At 37.1% G+C, this 19739-nt stretch overlaps 1 protein-coding gene across 1 annotated transcript; it reads right to left on the bottom strand.

Moving 5' to 3' along the window:
• Nucleotides 1-6392: 6392 nt before the first annotated feature.
• LOC143613329 (RAF-like serine/threonine-protein kinase 24) lies at nucleotides 6393-7306 on the bottom strand. The gene is made up of 4 exons (XM_077087065.1): nucleotides 7277-7306; nucleotides 7068-7190; nucleotides 6903-6990; nucleotides 6393-6559 (listed from the first exon to the last, which is right to left on the bottom strand). The coding sequence occupies exons 1-4, from the start codon at nucleotides 7304-7306 to the stop codon at nucleotides 6393-6395; spliced, it is 408 nt and encodes a 135-aa protein (XP_076943180.1).
• Nucleotides 7307-19739: the final 12433 nt, after the last annotated feature.

Raw genomic sequence — 19739 nt, 5'->3', positions numbered from 1 at the left:
CAAGAACCTGTAATGCTCATGAGATTTGGGAATCACTACGGGTTAGATTTCTCGGTGCTGATCGAGTGCAACAAGCTCGCTTACGTTCGTTAAAGCGAGATTTTAATCAATTGAAGATGGGAGAAAAGGAATCCGTTGAAGACTTTGCCGGGAAGGTAACGGAATACGCCTCGCAATTTGATAGTTTGGGTAGTCCGATGGAAGAACACGAACTCGTAAAAAACTGCTCGGTAGCGTTCCGGACAGTTTTATTGCTATTGTAGCAACTATCGAACAGTGGGCCGATCTTAACACTATGGTGTTTGAAGATTGTATAACAAGGTTAAAGGCTTTTGAAGAGAGAATCAAAGGCAAGGAAGCATTGGTCGAGATGGGAAAGTTATTGTATGCCAAAAACGATAATCAAGGAAAAAAGGACACCGATCATGACCGGAAAAATTATTCTCGGGGTCGTGGCTCCTCGGGTTATGACCAACGGGGCCGTGGAAGAGGCCGTGGTCGAGGTTCGAGTAGAGGAAGGGGTCGGTTTAATCAAAGCAATGATAAGCGAAGAGACGGTAACCAACCGAACACGAACAACCAAGGAAAAGATGGCAATCAAGGTAATAATCATAATCATGGTAGAGATAAAAGCGGTGTTCGGTATTATAACTGCAATGTTTTGGGCCACTTTGCGTGGGAATGTCCAAGTCCACCGACTCAAGAAGCGAATCTTAACCAAGCCGAGGCTAAGCCGCCAACTCTTATGATGGCCTCAGTTGAAGTTGATAAAGATCAAGTTATGTTAAACGAAGAGAAGGTTCATCCAATCCGTTACGCAAACAACTCGGTAAGCGATTCAATTTGGTATTTAGATAATGGGGCGTCTAATCACATGACCAGATGTGAAGCCCACTTTGCCCAAATTGATTATCGAGTGAGCGGTTTGGTGAAATTTGGATATGGGTCCAAAGTGAATATTAAAGGGAGAGGTTCCATTATTTTCTATTGCAAGAATGGTGAGCAGCGGGTTATGAATGATGTTTATTACATACCCGGCTTATGTAGCAACATATTGAGCATCGGTCAGTTAACCGACAGAGGGGGGAAGGTTTGGATAGCAAGCGACCACTTGTGGTTATACGAGGAAGGAGATCGCTTGCTAATGAGAGTCCCGAGAAATCCAAACCGTCTTTATAAGATCGAGCTTAGAATCGGAACCTCGGTATGTATTTTAGCTTCCGTTAAAGACCAAGGATGGTTATGGCATGCTAGACTTGGTCATGTTAGTTTTGAAACATTAACTAATATGAAGTCTAAAAATATGGTACGTGGTGAAATTCAAACCTTACATGGTGAGCATGTTTGCAATGCATGTATGCTAGGCAAACATAGTAGAAACCCGTTTTCTAAAACCACCATGTTCCGTGCCACGAGACCATTCGAGTTGGTTCACACCGATTTATGTGGACCGATCTCACCTCCTACTTTAGGAGGAAACCGGTATTTTATGCTCCTTGTAGATGATCATACGAGGTACATGTGGGTTTATACCATTAAAAATAAGAATGATGCTTTGGGTATTTTCAAGAAGTTTAAACATGAAGAGGAGTTAGAGCATTCGTTAAAAGTTAAAGCTCTAAGAAGTGATCGAGGTGGCGAGTTTCTCAACAAACTTTTCACCGAATATTGTGATCAAGAAGGAATAAAATGAATGTTTACGGCTCCTTACTCTCCTCAACAAAACGGTGTAGTTGAAATGCGAAACCGAACGGTCCTAAATGCAACAAGAAGTATGATGAAAGCTATGGACCTTCCACAAAATTTATGGGGAGAAACGGTGAGACACTCGGTTTACGTGTTGAATCGGGTACCAACTAAAGCGTTGAAGATGGTAACCCCCTATGAAGCCTTGATGGGCCGAAAGCCCAACATAACACACTTACGAGTGTTTGGGTGCTTAATGTACATGAAGATACCCAACGTCAACCTTCAAAAATTAGATGATCGGAGTATGAAGGTTGTACATCTCGGAACCAAACCGGGATCAAAAGCTTATAGGTTGTACGACCCGGCTCAAAACCGTATTTATGTGAGCCGGGATGTCCGTTTCGAAGAAAGTCAAAAGTTTGACTGGTCTCGACATACCGACTCGTTTCAAGTCGGAACCGGACCTGAATGGGTTGAATTTATAATCGAGCATGTCCAAGAAAAAGTTCAACAAGAAATTCCAGTTGAAAACAAAGACCCAACAAACCTTAACATGCCTGAATTTGAAGACCAACCGGAAGAAAATCCCGAACTTGAGCTGCGAAGAACTGGTAGTCAATCGGTCCCACCGAAAAGATTTGAAGATTATGTAATGTTGAGTGAAGGAGAATGTCTTCTCCTAGATGAAGAGCCAGCTACCTTTGAAGAGGCAAAGAATTCAAAAAAATGGCGAGAAGCAATAAGATCCAAATTAGTCTCAATCGAACAAACAATACGTGGGACTTATGTAACCTACCAGCGGGTCACAAGGCGATTGGTTTGAAGTGGGTGATTAAAACCAAACGTGATGCAGATGGGTCAATAACAAAGTACAAAGCAAGATTAGTCGCGAAGGGGTACGTGCAAGAGCACGGGGTAGACTTTGATGAGGTTTTTGCCCCGGTGGCGAGAATGGAAACCGTACGTTTGATTTTAGCAATCGCGGCAAATTATGGTTGGTTTGTTTACCATTTGGATGTTAAATCGGCGTTCTTAAATGGCGAGTTGAAGGAAGAAGTGTACGTGAAGCAACCTGGTGGTTTTGAAGTTCCCGGGAAACACGGTATGGTTTATAAGTTACGAAAGGCTTTATACGGTCTTCGCCAAGCACCACGAGCTTGGAACAAAAAACTCGACAAGACGTTGAAAGGTTTGGATTTTACTCGATGTCCAAGAGAACCCGCGGTGTACAAGCGGAATACGAGAACTGACATTCTCATTGTTGGTGTATATGTCGATGATCTTATCGTGACTAGTTCGAGTCAAGCCGAGATTGATAGATTCAAAAGTCAAATGAAGAATGAGTTCGAGATGCAAGATCTCGGAATGTTATCTTATTATTTGGGTATTGAAGTAACCCAAAAGAAGCACGAGATAAAGTTGAAACAAGAAGCTTATGCTAATAAAATTTTGATGAGTGCAGGTTTAAGCGAGTGCAACCCGACTCGATTTCCTATGGAACATCGGTTGCAAGTGACGAAAGATGAAGAAGGAGAACTCGTTGATGCAACCGAATATCGAAGAATAATCGGTAGCTTAAGGTATTTAATGCACACGAGGCCCGATTTGAGTTACTCAGTTGGAGTTGCTAGTAGGTTCATGCAAGAACCGAAACAATCCCATATGCAGATTCTAAAGTATATATTACGATACGTACAAGGCACGAGTGGATATGGTGTAGCTTATGGATGCGGTAATAGTGAGTTGATTGGTTTTTGTGATAGTAGTTACGGTATGGATCAAACGGATGGACGAGGTACCACCGGAATGGCGTTTTATTATGGTGGTGCATTGATCTCATGGCTCTCACAAAAACAACAAATTGTAGCCTTGTCATCGTGTGAATCTGAGTACATGGCAGCAGCAACCGCGGCTTGTCAAGCTATATGGTTAAGGGGATTGTTAAGCGAGTTGACCGGGCATGAAGAAAAGGTGGTGACTTTACATGTGGATAATAGATCCACTATTGATCTGATGAAGAATCCCGTGTTTCATGGAAGAAGTAAGCATATTGATATTAGATTTCACTTCATTCGTGAATGAATTGAACGTGGTGAAGTCCAAGTTGAGCACATTAGTAGAGAGAAACAAAATGCGGATATTCTTACAAAAGCACTACCGTAGTTAAAGTTTGAAGAGATGAGAAAATTGCTCGGGATTGAAGATCTGAAAGGAACGAATCAAGATTAAGGGGGTGAATGATAATTATAATCCCGTTTCGATAAAGATAAACCGAGGGGTGGCTAGGTTGATATCATAGGGAGGATAAGGAGGAGATCAAATTCAAATATTATTATTTAAGTTTTATTTGTTTGAAAGTTTATGTTTAACTTGATTAGTATCCTAGTTTAAGTCAAACTCATATTTGTTTAGTTTATAAATAGGGTTCTTTACTTTAAGCTTTAATAAGAAAAAAAGAGAATAAGAGTTTAGTTAAAAGAAACCCAAACCTTCTATTCCTATTCCGATTTCAACTTCAATCATTGAAGTCACAATATTATAAATTTAATATTTGCATCTTGTGTTCCATAAGCCAATCACAACCCCACCGTATCCAAGTATTGTTTCCAGTTTTCTGTTTCCGTGAACTCAACTCAGTTTAGAGTTCAAGTCCAATTTGTTTCTCCAATAGAAGGGGTATTCCCCCCATCCAGATGTTCACATGCGCCAGACGTCAGTTAGCATATGATATGACATTTGGCAAACTAATAAATAGATACACATTAGTGAAAGTACGACCAATGAGTTTCTACGAAGTTTATGTAGATATATTATCGAACTATATTTCTTAAAGGACCTAACCAAACTGACAACAATTACCGGAGAAACATGTGTATCACGTGTTTCTCAAAATGTTGTGAAGCTTGATTGTATATATTGGGCATTGAAAAAGTGTCGTGTTGCATGAAAAGGGCTATCTGAACGAGTGACCAAGGACGCCCCACCATAATGCTTGAGGTAGTTACATCAGATAGATAACCTACGGATTTGACATGAATATTTTTGAGTAGTAAAATCAAACAACGACATAAACATAATAAATCAGTCACCAATATGCAACAAAGCTGTAGACGGTAATGAATATGCCAAACTTGTAAATGAAACACAATACACCAAAGGATATCATCCAGTAGATGAAATTTATTCTAAATGGGTCACACTTGCAAAAAGCTTCCAGTATTCACAAAGCCCAAGGTAAGAATTCAAACAACGTCACGAGTCAGCAAGAAATAATGTTGAGAGGGCGTTTAATGTCTACCAAGCTCGATGGCACATTATACAAGGGCCGACAAGGATTTTGATCACAAAAATAGTAATTGATATAATGTATTCATGCATTATATTACACAACATGATCGTAGATGACGAGTGAAACACTATAATCGAGTGCTCAGATGAGGATGAAGTAGAACCAACAAGCAATTGACCGAATATAGATTTCAAAGAATGTTTGGTAACCCAGGGATTTACGTAACAACGAAGCTCATCATGTACCTCGAGCAAATTTAGTTTAGCATGTGTGGTCTATTAAAAATATAGTTTTAGTTTATGTAACTTTTTATTCATGCAATATTTTATTTTGTTTACGTAACATTTATATATGTTTATGAAATGTTTTATTTTTATGTACGTCACATTTTATTTTAATTAGGTAACTATTTATTTATTTTTTTAAATATTTAACTTAATTTTATGTTATACTTTAACCATGTTAGCGATTAAGTTTAAAAAATGTTTATTGGCTTATTGGTATTTTTCAGAAGTCAATAAGTTAAAATGTGTTTGTCAATCACAAAAATATCTTTTATTTTAACTTTTTGAAAGGGTTAAAAAAAAGTTTTCCAAAAGCCCCAAATCATGGCTTTTCAAAATGACTTTTTAAAAAAAACCAATAACTTAATAAACAATTTTCAAACTCAATCACACTCTTTATTCAAATATATTTGAAATATAAACAAATTATATAAATATAAAAAAGTTCTATGAATATTTAACTTCATTTTTACGTTATACTTTATTCATATATACATATACGAAATATAAAAAAGTTATCTTAATCATTTGATTTATATAAATAGTTGTGGAATATGTGATGATGTGGTTTTTTAAGAAAGCTTGAAATTTGATGTGCCATTAATGATTAATCCAAATTGGCAGTTTAAATTCATATAATTGTATATGCTCAGTGTCAAAAGCAAGCATTGCATATATAAGCATACAAACAAGGAGAGGAGAAAAACATTAACATAATGCTTGGAGTTATGTTAAATACAAACCTCAAAACGGTAAAGCTGGTTTGAATCAAATCAACTAACTAACGAAAAACATCTGACTATGATAAACAATACATAAAGCTTTAAGCATCAGTTAAAAACTAAGGTAAAAACCAAACTTGTATGTTTTCCTATGAGATGTAAAATATATTATCATCTTGCTAAAACAAAAGATGATAGTATTCTTAACACTTTGTTTTACATATTACTACATAACATCCTTGCCAGTGACAGCTCCTTCTCGACAACTATGGACACATGAATGAGGCTATTGGCATATTCGGGAAGCAGAAGTGTAAAAAGAGTATCTGCTTTATAATCAATGACCTTGTTACAAAGTTGAAGTATTTGGGATAATGACCATAAGAGTTCATTTTGTGGATAGGCGTATCATTTGACTTTGATTGCAGCAGCCATGGCTCTCAATTTCTGAGAAATTTCTGTGAAAGATGGCCTCTCGTGCGGATCAGCAGACCAACAACTTTCCATTAATGACTTCCATTCCGGGTCACACCATGTTGGTACTGTAGGACGCAATGTGTTGTTCACAATCCCCCCTATAAGAAAACAAAGATGGCGAAAATGCATCAATACCATATTCCTTGCATCCTACAAACGTCTAAACCTCTAAATACATGTACATATAAAGGGGCGTTCAACACAACAGTAATTTTAAATAGAGAGCTGTGGGAACCAAATAAACACATGCACATATTGCTTTAAATTTGAGACATAAAGCGGTTATGCAACCGCCAGATATTTCACTTTCCCATTAATTGTGATCATCAATGCGTGCAAGTGCTTATTGTCGTTCTCACAGATCCACACTTAAAATTGCATATATATTGACTGCACCCCTTAGTACATATGTACATATGTAGCATACCTAAAGAAACATACCTTTAACAGAAGCACGGTCCATGCCTGGATAAGGTTCATCTCCAGTGAGCAATTCCCACATGACAACCCCGAACGAGTAAACATCAACCTAATTATGGAAAGAAATTGTCAACATATAAACCAAAATACAATGAACATTTGCAAATGAAATTTAAGGTGGTATACCTTTTCTGTGACCATGTGACTTTTTCCACTAAGAAGCTCGGGTGCCATCCAAGACATGGTTCCACGAGAACCACCCGACACCATTGTGCCTTGTTTTACCATTGATAAGCCAAGATCTCCTATCTAAAAAGTTCATGAATGATAAAAACAACCATATGTAAGAATCATTAATGCATATTTATCCTTGGTCCATAAATATGTTAACATACCTTGCAAATTGGTCTCTGTGGATCTCTCATATTTACCAGCAGATTTGCACATTTTAGGTCGAAATGAACAACATTCTTGGCATGCTAATATTCCATTCCAAAAGCAGCATCCATAGCTATTATTAGTCTTTTACGCCTATCTATAGATCTGTGCACAAGAATATTTGTAACTGTCGCACAAACAAGACCCCCTCCTAAATATTTGAAATATGTAAAAGAAATTAAAAAAAAAAGGAGGAAATATATACCTATCTTTTTTCTTCAAAAATTGTCTTAAAGATCCGTTAACCATATACTCTGTTACAGTTGCCAAAGAACCATCCGGCCGATCGGTAACTATACCATAAAAGGAGATAACATCTGGGTGGTGCAATGACCTTAACATCCAAGCCTCCTTCCAGAAATCTACGATCTGTAATCAAAAGATTTTAGAAAAGAACAAAATAAAGTAAAAGACAATTTGACTACGTACACATCCTAAAGGAAAGAGGTATATAATATACAGTGTTACATACCATACGTTCTCTTTCACTTGGCTTTCCAGAAAAACAAGTGGCTTTAATTCTCTTAACTGCAACATCTGAGCCCTTCCACTTTCCATGATAAACAGCCCCGTACGAACCACTTCCTAACTCGCTTATCTCCTCTAAATCATCGTTTCGTATGATCTAAAGATGAATGTAAATAAAGATTAAATGGTGATGTGTAAATATAAATCATTTTTTGCAAGTTATCAAAAGTGACGCAAGTGAAAACAAACCTGAAATCCTCGAGCAATAGCCCCCTCGTCGAATGTTGTTGTTGTTGGTTTGGCCGTTGAACTGCTTTCGGTAATGCCAGTATCCGAATCAAACTCCGAATCCTCAGACGCGTCCTACAACAAGAGGATATTAATTGACAACCAAAAGGAACTCACATCAAAATGTTACTAGTGTAAAGGAGTAAATTACTCACCACAACATCAGGCTTCTCGGTGGCAGAATCAACACCTTCATGAGCTTCATTCTTTACCTTCTCATCACATTCTAATGCCACTTTCTTAACATTAGGTAATGGCATGTGATGGTCCTTTGTATATGCAGTGAATCCCAGAGCAGTATGGTAGACAGTACCAGAATCATTTGGATCTCTAATGTCACAAACATTATGTACTTCAAACATGTTTATACGATGATCAAGTAGCCAAGAAACATATTCGGATGTATCAAGAAACTGTAATGAGTCATCCATTGAAGACAAAAATACTCTCAACTTAAACCCATCACCAGGACCCAATTTGTGACACTCCTCCATCATATTTGTCACATTATCATCGTCATCCACAGCTGAAACAAGAACATCAAGATCTTCTTCATCGGGTTGCTTATATTTCAAAATGTGCGTGCCCTCCATCAGTTCTTGGAATCCAATATCTCTTGGAACACTCAGAATCCTTGTTTCACCGTCTTGTGGGCGTGGAACTATGCTGCCATTATAGCTACATAAAATCTTTACGTGAGAAGTGTCAACATTATTGTTCCAGTTCAGCATTGAGCCGGGAGAGGTTTTCTGTTTTCTCGACCGATGCAATAATGATTCTGGCAAAACCCTAACCAAAAACTTAATAAGCGTGCTTATATATACCAAGGTAACGAGATAAATAGGACAGGTCCTAATATTTAGCTAATTATAACATTTGAAATCGAATATAAGAATATACAATCACACTATAGATAAGGATAATAACAAATAATTATGAAAATAATAATCGGCTCAAAGCTTCCTATTATTATTATTATTATTATATTCAAATTTCAAAAATGGAACTAGTTTCGGTTGATGATTTAATTTTCGGTTTTCAAATTTAAAACCTCATATATTTGTGAGCCTAATCATATGATTCAAATAATATTGGAGAGAGAAATGCACGCATAGAATATTTGTGTTTTTGATAAACCTTCTTTTTATCACTCGGACACATTAAATGATTATTGATTATACTTCATACATTTTTTAATTAAGGTATTATTATCAAGCATCATAATACTCACAAGATAATATTTACCAAAAAGTTTAAACAAATAACCAAAAAAACGTTTTACATTTATCTATTTTCTTTTTATGAATAGTTATAGAAACTATCTTTTTTTTCTCCACGGCATAGAAATTGATAAACTCATTCTAAAGTTCTAGTGATTTATTTTATTGATATGATTTATATACGTTAAGGGTAAGGTGAAAATAAAAAGTACAATAAAAATGAGAAGGGTGACAAGGTATATAATCCATTGATTTTAATTTTGAATGGTGGAGATTAATTTAAAAATAAAAATTGATGAGAAAGGCATGAATGCAATAACCCACTTATGATTGTTTTCTCTCTCCACGTGTAAGGCACATGTCAATTTCTCCATCATTTTAAAGCGTCTATAATTTTTTCATACGACATTTTTTTATAAATTTATTTTATCATAATAACAAATGTTTTTTTATCTTAATATGAATATCATATTGTTATATAAAAATAAAAAAAAAGACAAAATGGCAAAACTCATCCTTTACGTTTGCATGCTTTTTCGGTAGATGTCCTTTAGGCAAAAAAACGTCAGAAAACATCATTTACCTTTAAATTTTATAACAGTTTACGTCCTTTGGTCTAACTGTCGTTAGATTTTACAGTTAAATTCAGTCATGTGCAAGGCACATGAGGGTATTTTGGACTTTTACACTTCTAGGGACTATTCTTGTAATTAAATAAAACTCATCACCCTTCCCATTTTGCTATTGCATACCAGATCCATCCCACCCTCTCTCTACTCTCTCTCTCAACACCGGTCACACCACCACCCTTGTTGAACTATCACACATTAAACAACCATTAACCCAAACCAGGCCACCATTAATTTAAAACAACTGACAAAATCAAACAACCATTAATTCGGATCTGATAATTAAATCCGACAACTTCGTGTTCCTTAACCCAAGCCAGACCAACGACAACATCAAACAACTCCAGGAAGAACTTCCAAAACTCTGGCGAGCTCATGACACCTTCCATACATTATATTTTAACCAGCATATGTGCTCCAATCTCACAAACCCTCTCTTGGTAGAAAACCCAATTAAAAATAGGATTTTTCCTAATCGTTCTTGAAGCCATATCGAAGATGGTAGCTCTATCGGCCCAACGACGGTTCTATCAAAGAACTTGCCACCACAAACGGCGTCAGAGTCTAATAAGGCACCGAATATGAGATGGCGGCGGTGGTGGTTAAATACCCCCAAATTAGCATAAAGTTAGGGTTTACAAATAAAATGAGAGATGGTGTATGTACATGTTTGAGTTGTATGTATATATAAAGGGTTGCGGGAGAAAACGGTGGTGGTGGTGGATGGAGAGAATGAAGATGGAGATGGATGAGAGAGAGAAAACAAAAGAGATGAAGATTTGTTATTACTATTTTTAAATATTTATTCTTTTTAGTTTTATTTATATTAAATAATATGCAAAATTACAAAACTACCCTCCACATAACTAGATTTAACAAGAAAAATTAACTGGGTTAGGACGAAATGACAAAACATGATAAGATTTTAAACATAAAGGATGTTCTTTGGCATTTATCTTTGTAAAGGAAGACCGATAAAAATTAAAGCAAACATAAAGAACGAGTTTTGCCATTTTGTCATAAAAAAAATAGTCGGTTTCTTTATATTGTGTTATTTTGTTGTCCATTGTGTTTTTTAATTGAGTTTTTCTATGTATTGTGTTATAGACTTTGCACATTGTGTTTTTTAATTGGTACTCATATTAAAGATAAAAATTAAAACAAAGATTACATCATTGTATCTTTATGCTCAACATTTGTCTTTCTACTTATAATTGTATTCAACATTCACTTAAGTTGAGAAAAATAGTATTATATTTATTTGTAGTAAGTTCAAGTCATTGTGTAATATGTAGATTACATTGTGTTTTACGTTTCAGGTCATTGTGTTATATGTATTCATTATTGTGTTTTCAGTTTCAGGTTATTATGTAATGTGTATTCATCATTGTGTATTATGTATTAGATAAATTTTTGGTATTTTTCATTATATTTACATATTATTACACAACAGTGTTATTAGTATTTAAAAAAACACAATGACCGGTTGAAAGACACCGTAGCGAAAAAAAATATTGACAAACAGAAAGACAAAATGACAAAAAAATACACAATGGTAAGCAAAAAGACACAATGACGTAAATTTTTTATTATTTTCTTATAACAAAATCATACTCATATTAAAGATAAAAAAACACGCTTGTTATTATAGTGAATTTTATATATTTTTAAATATCATATGAAAAGGTTATAAACGTTTAAATATGATGAAGGAATTAACATGTGATTTGCATGTGAATAGAGAAAATGTGTATTTTTACTTTTATACCTTTTTTTCTTTGATCCATACTTAACACATGTTAGTTAATTATAGCTTCTCACACTTCTTAATTTTTTGGTCTTTATAGAATAACTCAACCCATGCATAGTCAAGTTATTATTACTCAGAAAAGACAATATATTACATTCAACTAGCTTTATATCTCAAAATATAAAAATATATAATATTACTTGTTTTTAGTTCGTGTGTTACACGAGTTACTTATTATTACCTATTTTTTAAACTATTACGAATATATTTGTTTAGTTTGTTTTTTATATATGTTTGTATGGGGGTTATAATAATTCGGCGGTCATGTGAAACGTATATGTTATTTAATGGATTACATTTAATGGGTTCTCGTGAATACAATTTAATGTGGCCCACATGAATGTGTAATGCATGTTATGTTTTTTAGTTGAAGTTAAATTTTAGTTTTTTTGTTTTATTTACATTTTTATTGAGTTTTTAGGTTTTGTTAGTGATACGGATCGTATATGCTGTTTAATGCATTACCTTAAATAGGCTCTCGTGAATGTATATTGGGCTTGATATTGCATTGGGCTTTGATTAAGTTAACGTACTTTAAATTTTGAAGCCTAGTTTAACTTTCACATATATCTCAAACGGACAAGTCGAATATTATATTTTCTTGTCGTATGTGTTATCATTTCATTTCAAGAGGTTATATTTTTTTATATAAAGATTAGTTTGTGGTTTTCTTATTTTTATTTGTTTGTATGTGTTTGTTGTATTAAGAAATATATTTTTTTGTTTTTAACAAATTGTTATTTATTTTTGTTAGTGATATATTTTATTTTTCTACGGAGTTTTGTTTAGATTTAATATTTTAGTTTAACTTGGTTCATTTTTATTTATTTTTTTTGTACGGAAGTTTGTATAGATTTAATAATGCATATTAGTATGTTCGTTATTCATGCAGCGATTTTTTGTTTGAATGAAAATATTTATTCGTTACTTACATTAGTTGATTATAATTTTATTGTTTGTAGAGAATATTCATTGCATTCCTTTATGCTTGTTTAATTATGTCCGTTTAACTTAGTGTACTTAAATTCGAGAACCATTCTGTTGGTGCATAAATGTCAGTAGTTCATAGTCTAGTGTCTGTAATCGAGTCTGTAATGTTATTTATGTTTTTGTTTAAGCGAAGTTGTTAACAAGTTCGCCTAGGCGAACTTGTTGAACAAGCGAAGTTATGGACAACTTCGCCTGAACATATCAGGCGAAGTTGTCGTGCATTTATACTAGGTTACGGCTTAGTGTTGAGTAGTTCATCGAGTTGATCTAAGCTGGTTTGAGTTCATTGTAACGTGAGGACGAGAGTCTGTATCAGTGATTCATATCACGTGAGTTCAGTTATTAATATATAACGTGTTTCGGTTTATTCGTGTGTGTTTGTTTGATTTGCTTTCTACGCTCGTAACGATCTACGCAGGGATTCCGCACCTGAGTAGACCGATATATCTCGTGCGATCCGTCCAGGGAACCTACAATTGGTATCAGAGCATTTGCTCGATTGTGTGGTTCGGGATATTCACGCGGGTGTAGAAATCGTCCCGTTTCGACTATTCGCGGGACGTGTTTTCTGTGTTTTTGATCATTCTTACCTCCTACCATCGTGTTCAAGCCTTTACACCGTCAAAAACCTCGTTAAAATCCGATTTACAGATCTGCAAATCTTCCGTGTTCATCAGGCGAAGTTGCCGTCACTGTGCGTAGGGTTTCGGCGAAGATATAAGGTTAAGCGAAGTTATCCACAACTTCGCCTACCTTCTCAAGTTCGCCTAACTCAAGCGAAGTTCTCTACAACTTCGCCTACCTCTTAAGTTCGCTTACCTCAAGCGAAGTTAAGAATCAGCGAAGTTAATCAGCAGTGTTATCAGCGAAGTTCTCTACAACTTCGCCTACTTCAAGCGAAGTTATCCGTAACTTCGCTTACAGTACTTTAAAAAAAAAAAAAAATTCTTAATTTTTCAGGTTTCTTACTTTCCGGGAAAGATGTCGTCGATCAACATCTCTGAGTTAGTGAAGATGGAAGTTGAAGCAGGATCAGCTACCAATGCCCCAAGATTGCTGAAGGGAACCGATTTCGTTGCATGGAAGGATCGGTTCATACAATACGTCAAATACCAGGATGCGAAGATGTGGGTATGCATCCAGGATGGTTATATTCCACCAGTTATGGAGTATGAAGGTCGTGATCAAATTAAAAAGTATAGTAAAATGGAAGAAGAAGAGAAAAAGATGTATGAGGCCGAGAGCAAGGCTCATGCTGCTATTACTATGGCTCTTCCTCAAGAGATCCTTCATACGTTTAGAAAGTATACGTTAGCAAGAGAGCTTTGGGAAGCTCTTGAGAACAGATTTGAAGGGAATGTAGGAATCCGTGCTTCAAAGATAAAATTGCTCAAAACCAGTTCTCAGTCTTCAAGTATTTGAAGAATGAATCCTTAGATGATATTATCACTCGATATTACCATCTGATGACTGAATTGAGCAACTATTCAATTTCCTACCGAGAAAAAGAAATAGTTGAGAAGCTTCTAGATGCTCTCCCACCAAAATGGGAGATGTACACTGTGCTGATGAGGGAAGACAAGGACTTTCCCACATATGATTTTGAAACGGCAGTCAACAAGCTCAGAACCTTTGAGCTTAACATGGTCAGAATAGAGACCTATGGATCAGGTTCAAGATCCAGGTATGTATGGAGCTAAAGTCAACACTAGCTTAGGATTGAAGACTGAATCTGCTGCCTACTACACAAAGGGAGAGTCGGGCCCCAACTCATCACATGAGGGGCATGTGTCAGTTAACACAAATGGGGATGTTTGCTATGTAGCAGCTGGATCGAGTGGTTCTCAACCCCAGATAAGCAAGAGTAGTTGCTCTCCAGGTTTTCCCAGCAACAACTACTCCAAGATGCCTATGAGTGTCAAGTCTGCTGAAGAGCAGTTTGGTCTCTATGCTTCTTTTATTGCTTCCTATGAGAACTACATTCAAGCGAAGGTTGTTGATCCAGCTATGTTGGATGAAGATTATGACCAGATTGATGCTGATGATCTGGAGGAAATGGATCTGCAATGGCAGATGGCCATGATCGTAAGAAGAGTGAAGCGGTTTATGAGGAAGACCGAAAGAAAGTTTGTCGGTGGAAAGCCAGGGTTTGACAAGACGAAAGTGAGATGCTACAATTGTCAGCAAAACGGTCACTTTGCAAAAGAATGCAGGAATGAGCGTGTGGAACGAAGTCAGGGTAGGTCTCCACAGCAAAGTGAGGGTAAAAAAGATTATAGTGCCATGATGTCCAGAGAAGATGGTGAATACAACTGGAACCTGCTTTCTAAAGAAACTTTTGAGCAGGCAAATTTGGCAAAGGTAGAAACTGAAGAAAGTGAGAAGGTTACCGGAGAGGAAAAAGCTCTTATGGCAGACGTTAATGACCAGCTCTCCGAGGTATGTTCTAAACTTACATGCTCTAAATGTGAAAACTTGTCTGAGCAATTAGCAACTATAACCGATCAGTATGTTAGGTTGGATGCTGAATTTAAAACCTTAAAAGAAGATCATCATTTTACAAAAGCAAGAGAAAATAGCTATAAAGTCAAAATAAAAGCTTGTAAAAAAGATGTTAAAAGTTTAAAAACAAAACTTGCTAAAAAATTGAAGTGATTGATTTAAGTTATGAAGTTTTGGAAGAAAAAACCAAACTAATTACTGATAGAGAAAAACAGATTGCTGATCACCAGGTAAAAGTGGTGGAACTGAATAAAAAACTAGAGCAATTCAGAAATTCTTCTGCTATTCTTGATCACCTTGTTAGTGATCAAGGTTCCTCTGCTAAGAGAGGAGGAATCGGTTATCATGAGGTTCCACCACCTTATAATCACAATTACACTTTCAACCCTAGTGTTCAGAAATCTGTTGATTTTGAGGTTGCTCAGACAGTACCAGTTAAAGTAACTTGTAAAGAACCAAATGTTAGTGGAGGCGAAACAAGTTCGCCTGTTTCAAGTGTTAAAATTTCTGATCCAAGTCCAGTCTCATCAGATTCGGATAAGTCATCCGAGTCTGGTAAGGCAAAAGAGGAGGTGATATTACCCAATGGTGGAGAGATAGATAAGACGAATAAAAAGAGTACTCCACTAAACCCGTACGTCCCACCATATGTGAGACGAACGGGCGGTATTAAAGCCTCGACATCTAAAACACCGGTTGATAAAAAAGTTGAGCATAGGTGTTGTTTTAGATGTAATCAATTAGGACATCTTGTTGCAAATTGCCCTCTGAAGCAGCGATTCAGAGGTGTAAGGCCTACTAAAGCTGAGAATAAACCTAATAGTAATTATCATGCTGCTAAAAATGAAAACCACTTAAAATTCAAAAATGTGACTAATTCAGGTTTTCATAGAAACAAATCTCAGTTTTACACTGCTAATAACCAAACCACAAGTTATAATTCTTTCAATTCACAAAGGTTTAGTAGGCCTCACAATCAATCTTCAAGGAGGTTTCCTAATAGGACTTACAGGAATTTTCGAGATACTAACTTTGGAAAGCCAAAGTTTGGGATGTTTAGATCCAAGACCAATTGGTCTTGGGTCCCTAAATTCTAATCTTTTGCTTTATTGTGCAGGAACAGTTGAACAGGGCTGCCAACAATCTTTGGGTTGTAGATAGCGGCTGTTCCCGGCACATGACGGGTAACAAATACTTGTTACACGATTTGAAACCTGTTCAAGGAGGGAGAGTGAGCTTTGCTGGTGAAAGTGGTGGCAAGATTACTGGAATGGGAACGGTGTCAAACGGAAAGATAACTTTGGAGAAGGTTAACTTTGTAGAAGAATTGAAGCACAATCTGCTGAGTGTGTCGCAGATCTGTGATAAGGAGTACACTGTTCATTTTACAAAGAATGAGGCGATTGTGTTGAAACCTGGTTTTCAGATACCAGAGGAGTGGATTGTGATGAAGGCTCCACGTGAAAGAAATACATATATTATGGATATGAGATCAACTGAAATGACCACGGCAGAATCATGCCTTATGACAAAAGCGAGTGAATCAGAGTCCGAATTGTGGCATAGGAGAATGGGGCACATTCATCTTCGGAAGATGAACCACATTGTCAGGAATGGACTTGTGCTGGGCGTTCCCTTGAAGAATTTCAATTTTGAAGATAAATGTATAGCGTGCAAGAAGGGAAAGCAGCACAAGAAATCCCATCTCACCAAGAAAGTCAATTCAATTGCCAGTACTCTGGAGTTGCTTCACATGGATCTCTTCGGTCCCGTGAATGCAAAAAGTCTAGGAGGAACTTCTTATTGTTTGGTGATCACTGATGACTACTCACGATATTCGTGGGTGTATTTCCTGAAATCAAAAGACGAAACGGCTCAGATGGTGAAAAATTTGATTACCAAAGTTGAGAACGTTATGGATAAAAGGGTTAAGTTCATCAGGAGTGACAATGGAACGGAGTTCAAGAATTTTGAGATGGAGATCTTCTGCCTTCAGAGAGGGATTGAACACCAATACAGCGCTCCGTATACACCGCAACAGAATGGAGTGGCTGAAAGGAAGAATAGAACATTAATTGAAGGAGCCAGAACTATGCTGGCTGATTCGAAGCTTCCTGTGGTGTTTTGGGCTGAAGCTGTTGCTACAGCCTGTTATGTTCTGAATAGAGTCTTAACTGTTAAAAGACTTGGTAAAACGTGTTATGAGCTTATGCATGGGAGAAAGCCCAACTTGAGTGGTCTTGAACCATTCGGGTCCCCTTGTTCGATTTTGAAGACAAATTCTAAATTTGGTGAAGTAGCCGATGAAGGAATCTTAGTCGGTTATGTTGTTGGGACTCCCAACAGACGTGTCTTCAATACATCGACCAGCAAGGTTGAGGTGGTGTGTAACACCGATATCACAAGTTACCAACCGCCAAAACCAAGAACCGGACCTGCTGAGTTTTTCGACTATGTTAAACTTTTTAAGTCTTTTAACATACCGTATTTGGATATTGCTGAAGAAGAAGAGAGAGTTGCTACGAAGATGATCCTTGATGAGGAAGAAAACCTATTGCAAAGACAGCTGATCGATAAATGTCAACCTTCCTCATCAAATGCTGTCGATACCCCTGCTACCTCGACTGAAGAAGAATTTTTCAATCCATTTCACTCTCAGCATGAAACAACCATTGACGAGCTCTCTTCTAACTTGGAAGACAATTTGCATGTCGGTTCTGTTCCGACCACGAAAATTCATAAAGATCACCCTTCGGAGAATGTGATTGGTGATGTGTCCTCCGGTGTACAAACAAGACGTAGCTTGAATGAGCACACCTGTGTTTACACAAGCATCAAGGAGACAGGGATAATCAACGAATGCTTGTACACCTGCTTTATCAGCCAGATTGAACTGAAGAATTATCAAATGGCTCTCAAGGACAGCTCGTGGGTCGAAGCTATGCAAGAAGAGTTGGCTCAATTCAAGAAAATGGAAGTTTGGACTTTGGTTGAAAACCGAAGCATGTGCATGCGATAGGCACAAAATGGGTGTTTAAGTGCAAGAGAGATGAGAAAGGGATTATCATAAGAAACAAGGCGAGGCTAGTCGTTAAAGGTTTTAATCAACAAGAGGGGATTGATTATAATGAAGTGTTCGCTCCTGTCGCAAGGTTGGAAGCCATTAGATTGTTTTTGGCGTTCGCTGCTTATAAGAAGATGAAGGTATTTCAGTTGGATGTGAAGAGTGCGTTTCTGAATGGGAAAGTTGATGAGGTAGTGTATGTTGAGCAACCTCCGGGTTTTCCTGACCCAGACTTTCCTGATCACGTGTACAAGTTAAGCAAGGCATTGTATGGACTACATCAGGCACCTCGTGCCTGGTATTCAACTTTATCAGATTACTTACTTGAAAATGGGTTTGAAAGAGGGAAGATAGATAGCACGTTGTTCTTCAAGAGAGATGGAAGCGACTTCCTGCTAGTGCAAGTCTACGTGGATGACATCATCTTTGCTGCATCAAGAGTCTCCATGTGTCAAGATTTTGATGCCGTCATGAAAAAGAGGTTTGAAATGAGTGCTATGGGTGAACTAACTTTCTTTTTAGGATTGCAGGTTGATCAGAAGAAGGATGGGATGTTCATTCATCAGACCAAGTATGTCCATGATGTGCTCAAACGCTTCAAGATGGAGGACAGCACTCCATTCGACACTCCAATCTGCGTCAATCACAAATTGGGTGCTGAGTCAGACGGTGATGCAGATGTGGACCCAACTCAGTATCGGGCTATTATAGGTTCTTTAATGTACTTAACTGCTTCTAGGCCTGATATAATGTTTGCTGTTTGTCTTTGTGCTCGTTTTCAGGCAAACCCAAAGGAATCTCACATGAAGGGTGTGAAGAGGATCTTGCGGTATCTCAAGGGCAAACCGAAGCTGGGGTTGTGGTACCCGAGAGGAGGAGACTTGGAGCTAGTCGCTTACACAGATTCTGATTATGGAGGGTGCAATCAGAGTCGGAAGTCAACAACTGAAGGATGTCAGTTTCTTGGTGGCAGATTGGTGTCGTGGCAATGCAAGAAACAGACTTCGGTCGCAATTTCAACCTGTGAAGCAGAATACATGGCAGCATCCAACTGCTGCTCCCAGGTTCTTTGGATTCAACAACAGTTGCGCGACTATGGTCTGAATTTCTTACTTACACCTATTTGCATTGATAACACAGCTGCTATCTCAGTAACTAACAATCCCGTGAAGCACAGTAAAACTAAACATATTGACATACGTCATCATTTTATACGGGATTGTGCTGAGAAGAAACTGATTGTGCTTGAAAAGGTGGATACGCTTGATAATTTCGCTGATCTTTATACTAAAGCGTTTGACAAAACAAGATTTCAAAACCTTATCGAGCTGAATGGGATGATCAATCCCGAGTAACCATGCTTTTCATGTTATATTTAAAAAAAAAAAAAAAAACGTCACTATCGCTTAAAATATGTTGGTTACCTCAGTTTGAAGGACTTGCCTTCGG

The sequence above is a fragment of the Bidens hawaiensis genome, unplaced genomic scaffold, assembly GCF_021521415.1.
Source record: "Bidens hawaiensis isolate Kalapana, Puna unplaced genomic scaffold, B.hawaiensis_p1.1 tig00037164_1, whole genome shotgun sequence".
NCBI classification, from domain to species: domain Eukaryota; kingdom Viridiplantae; phylum Streptophyta; class Magnoliopsida; order Asterales; family Asteraceae; genus Bidens; species Bidens hawaiensis.
The sequence above is the reverse complement of the archived record's forward strand: the minus strand, read 5'-3'. Positions and strand labels throughout refer to the sequence as shown.

What these genes read in the sequence shown, in the direction of transcription:
- LOC143613329 (XM_077087065.1), bottom strand. Translation starts at nt 7,306, where the DNA reads ATGAGAGATCCACAGAGACCAATTTGCAAG. An exon ending in GTCACATGGTCACAGAAAAG is followed by an intron (nt 6,991 to 7,067) that starts GTATACCACCTT and finishes TTCCATAATTAG; the next exon opens with GTTGATGTTTACTCGTTCGG. An exon ending in GGACCGTGCTTCTGTTAAAG is followed by an intron (nt 6,560 to 6,902) that starts GTATGTTTCTTT and finishes GTTTTCTTATAG; the next exon opens with GGGGGATTGTGAACAACACA.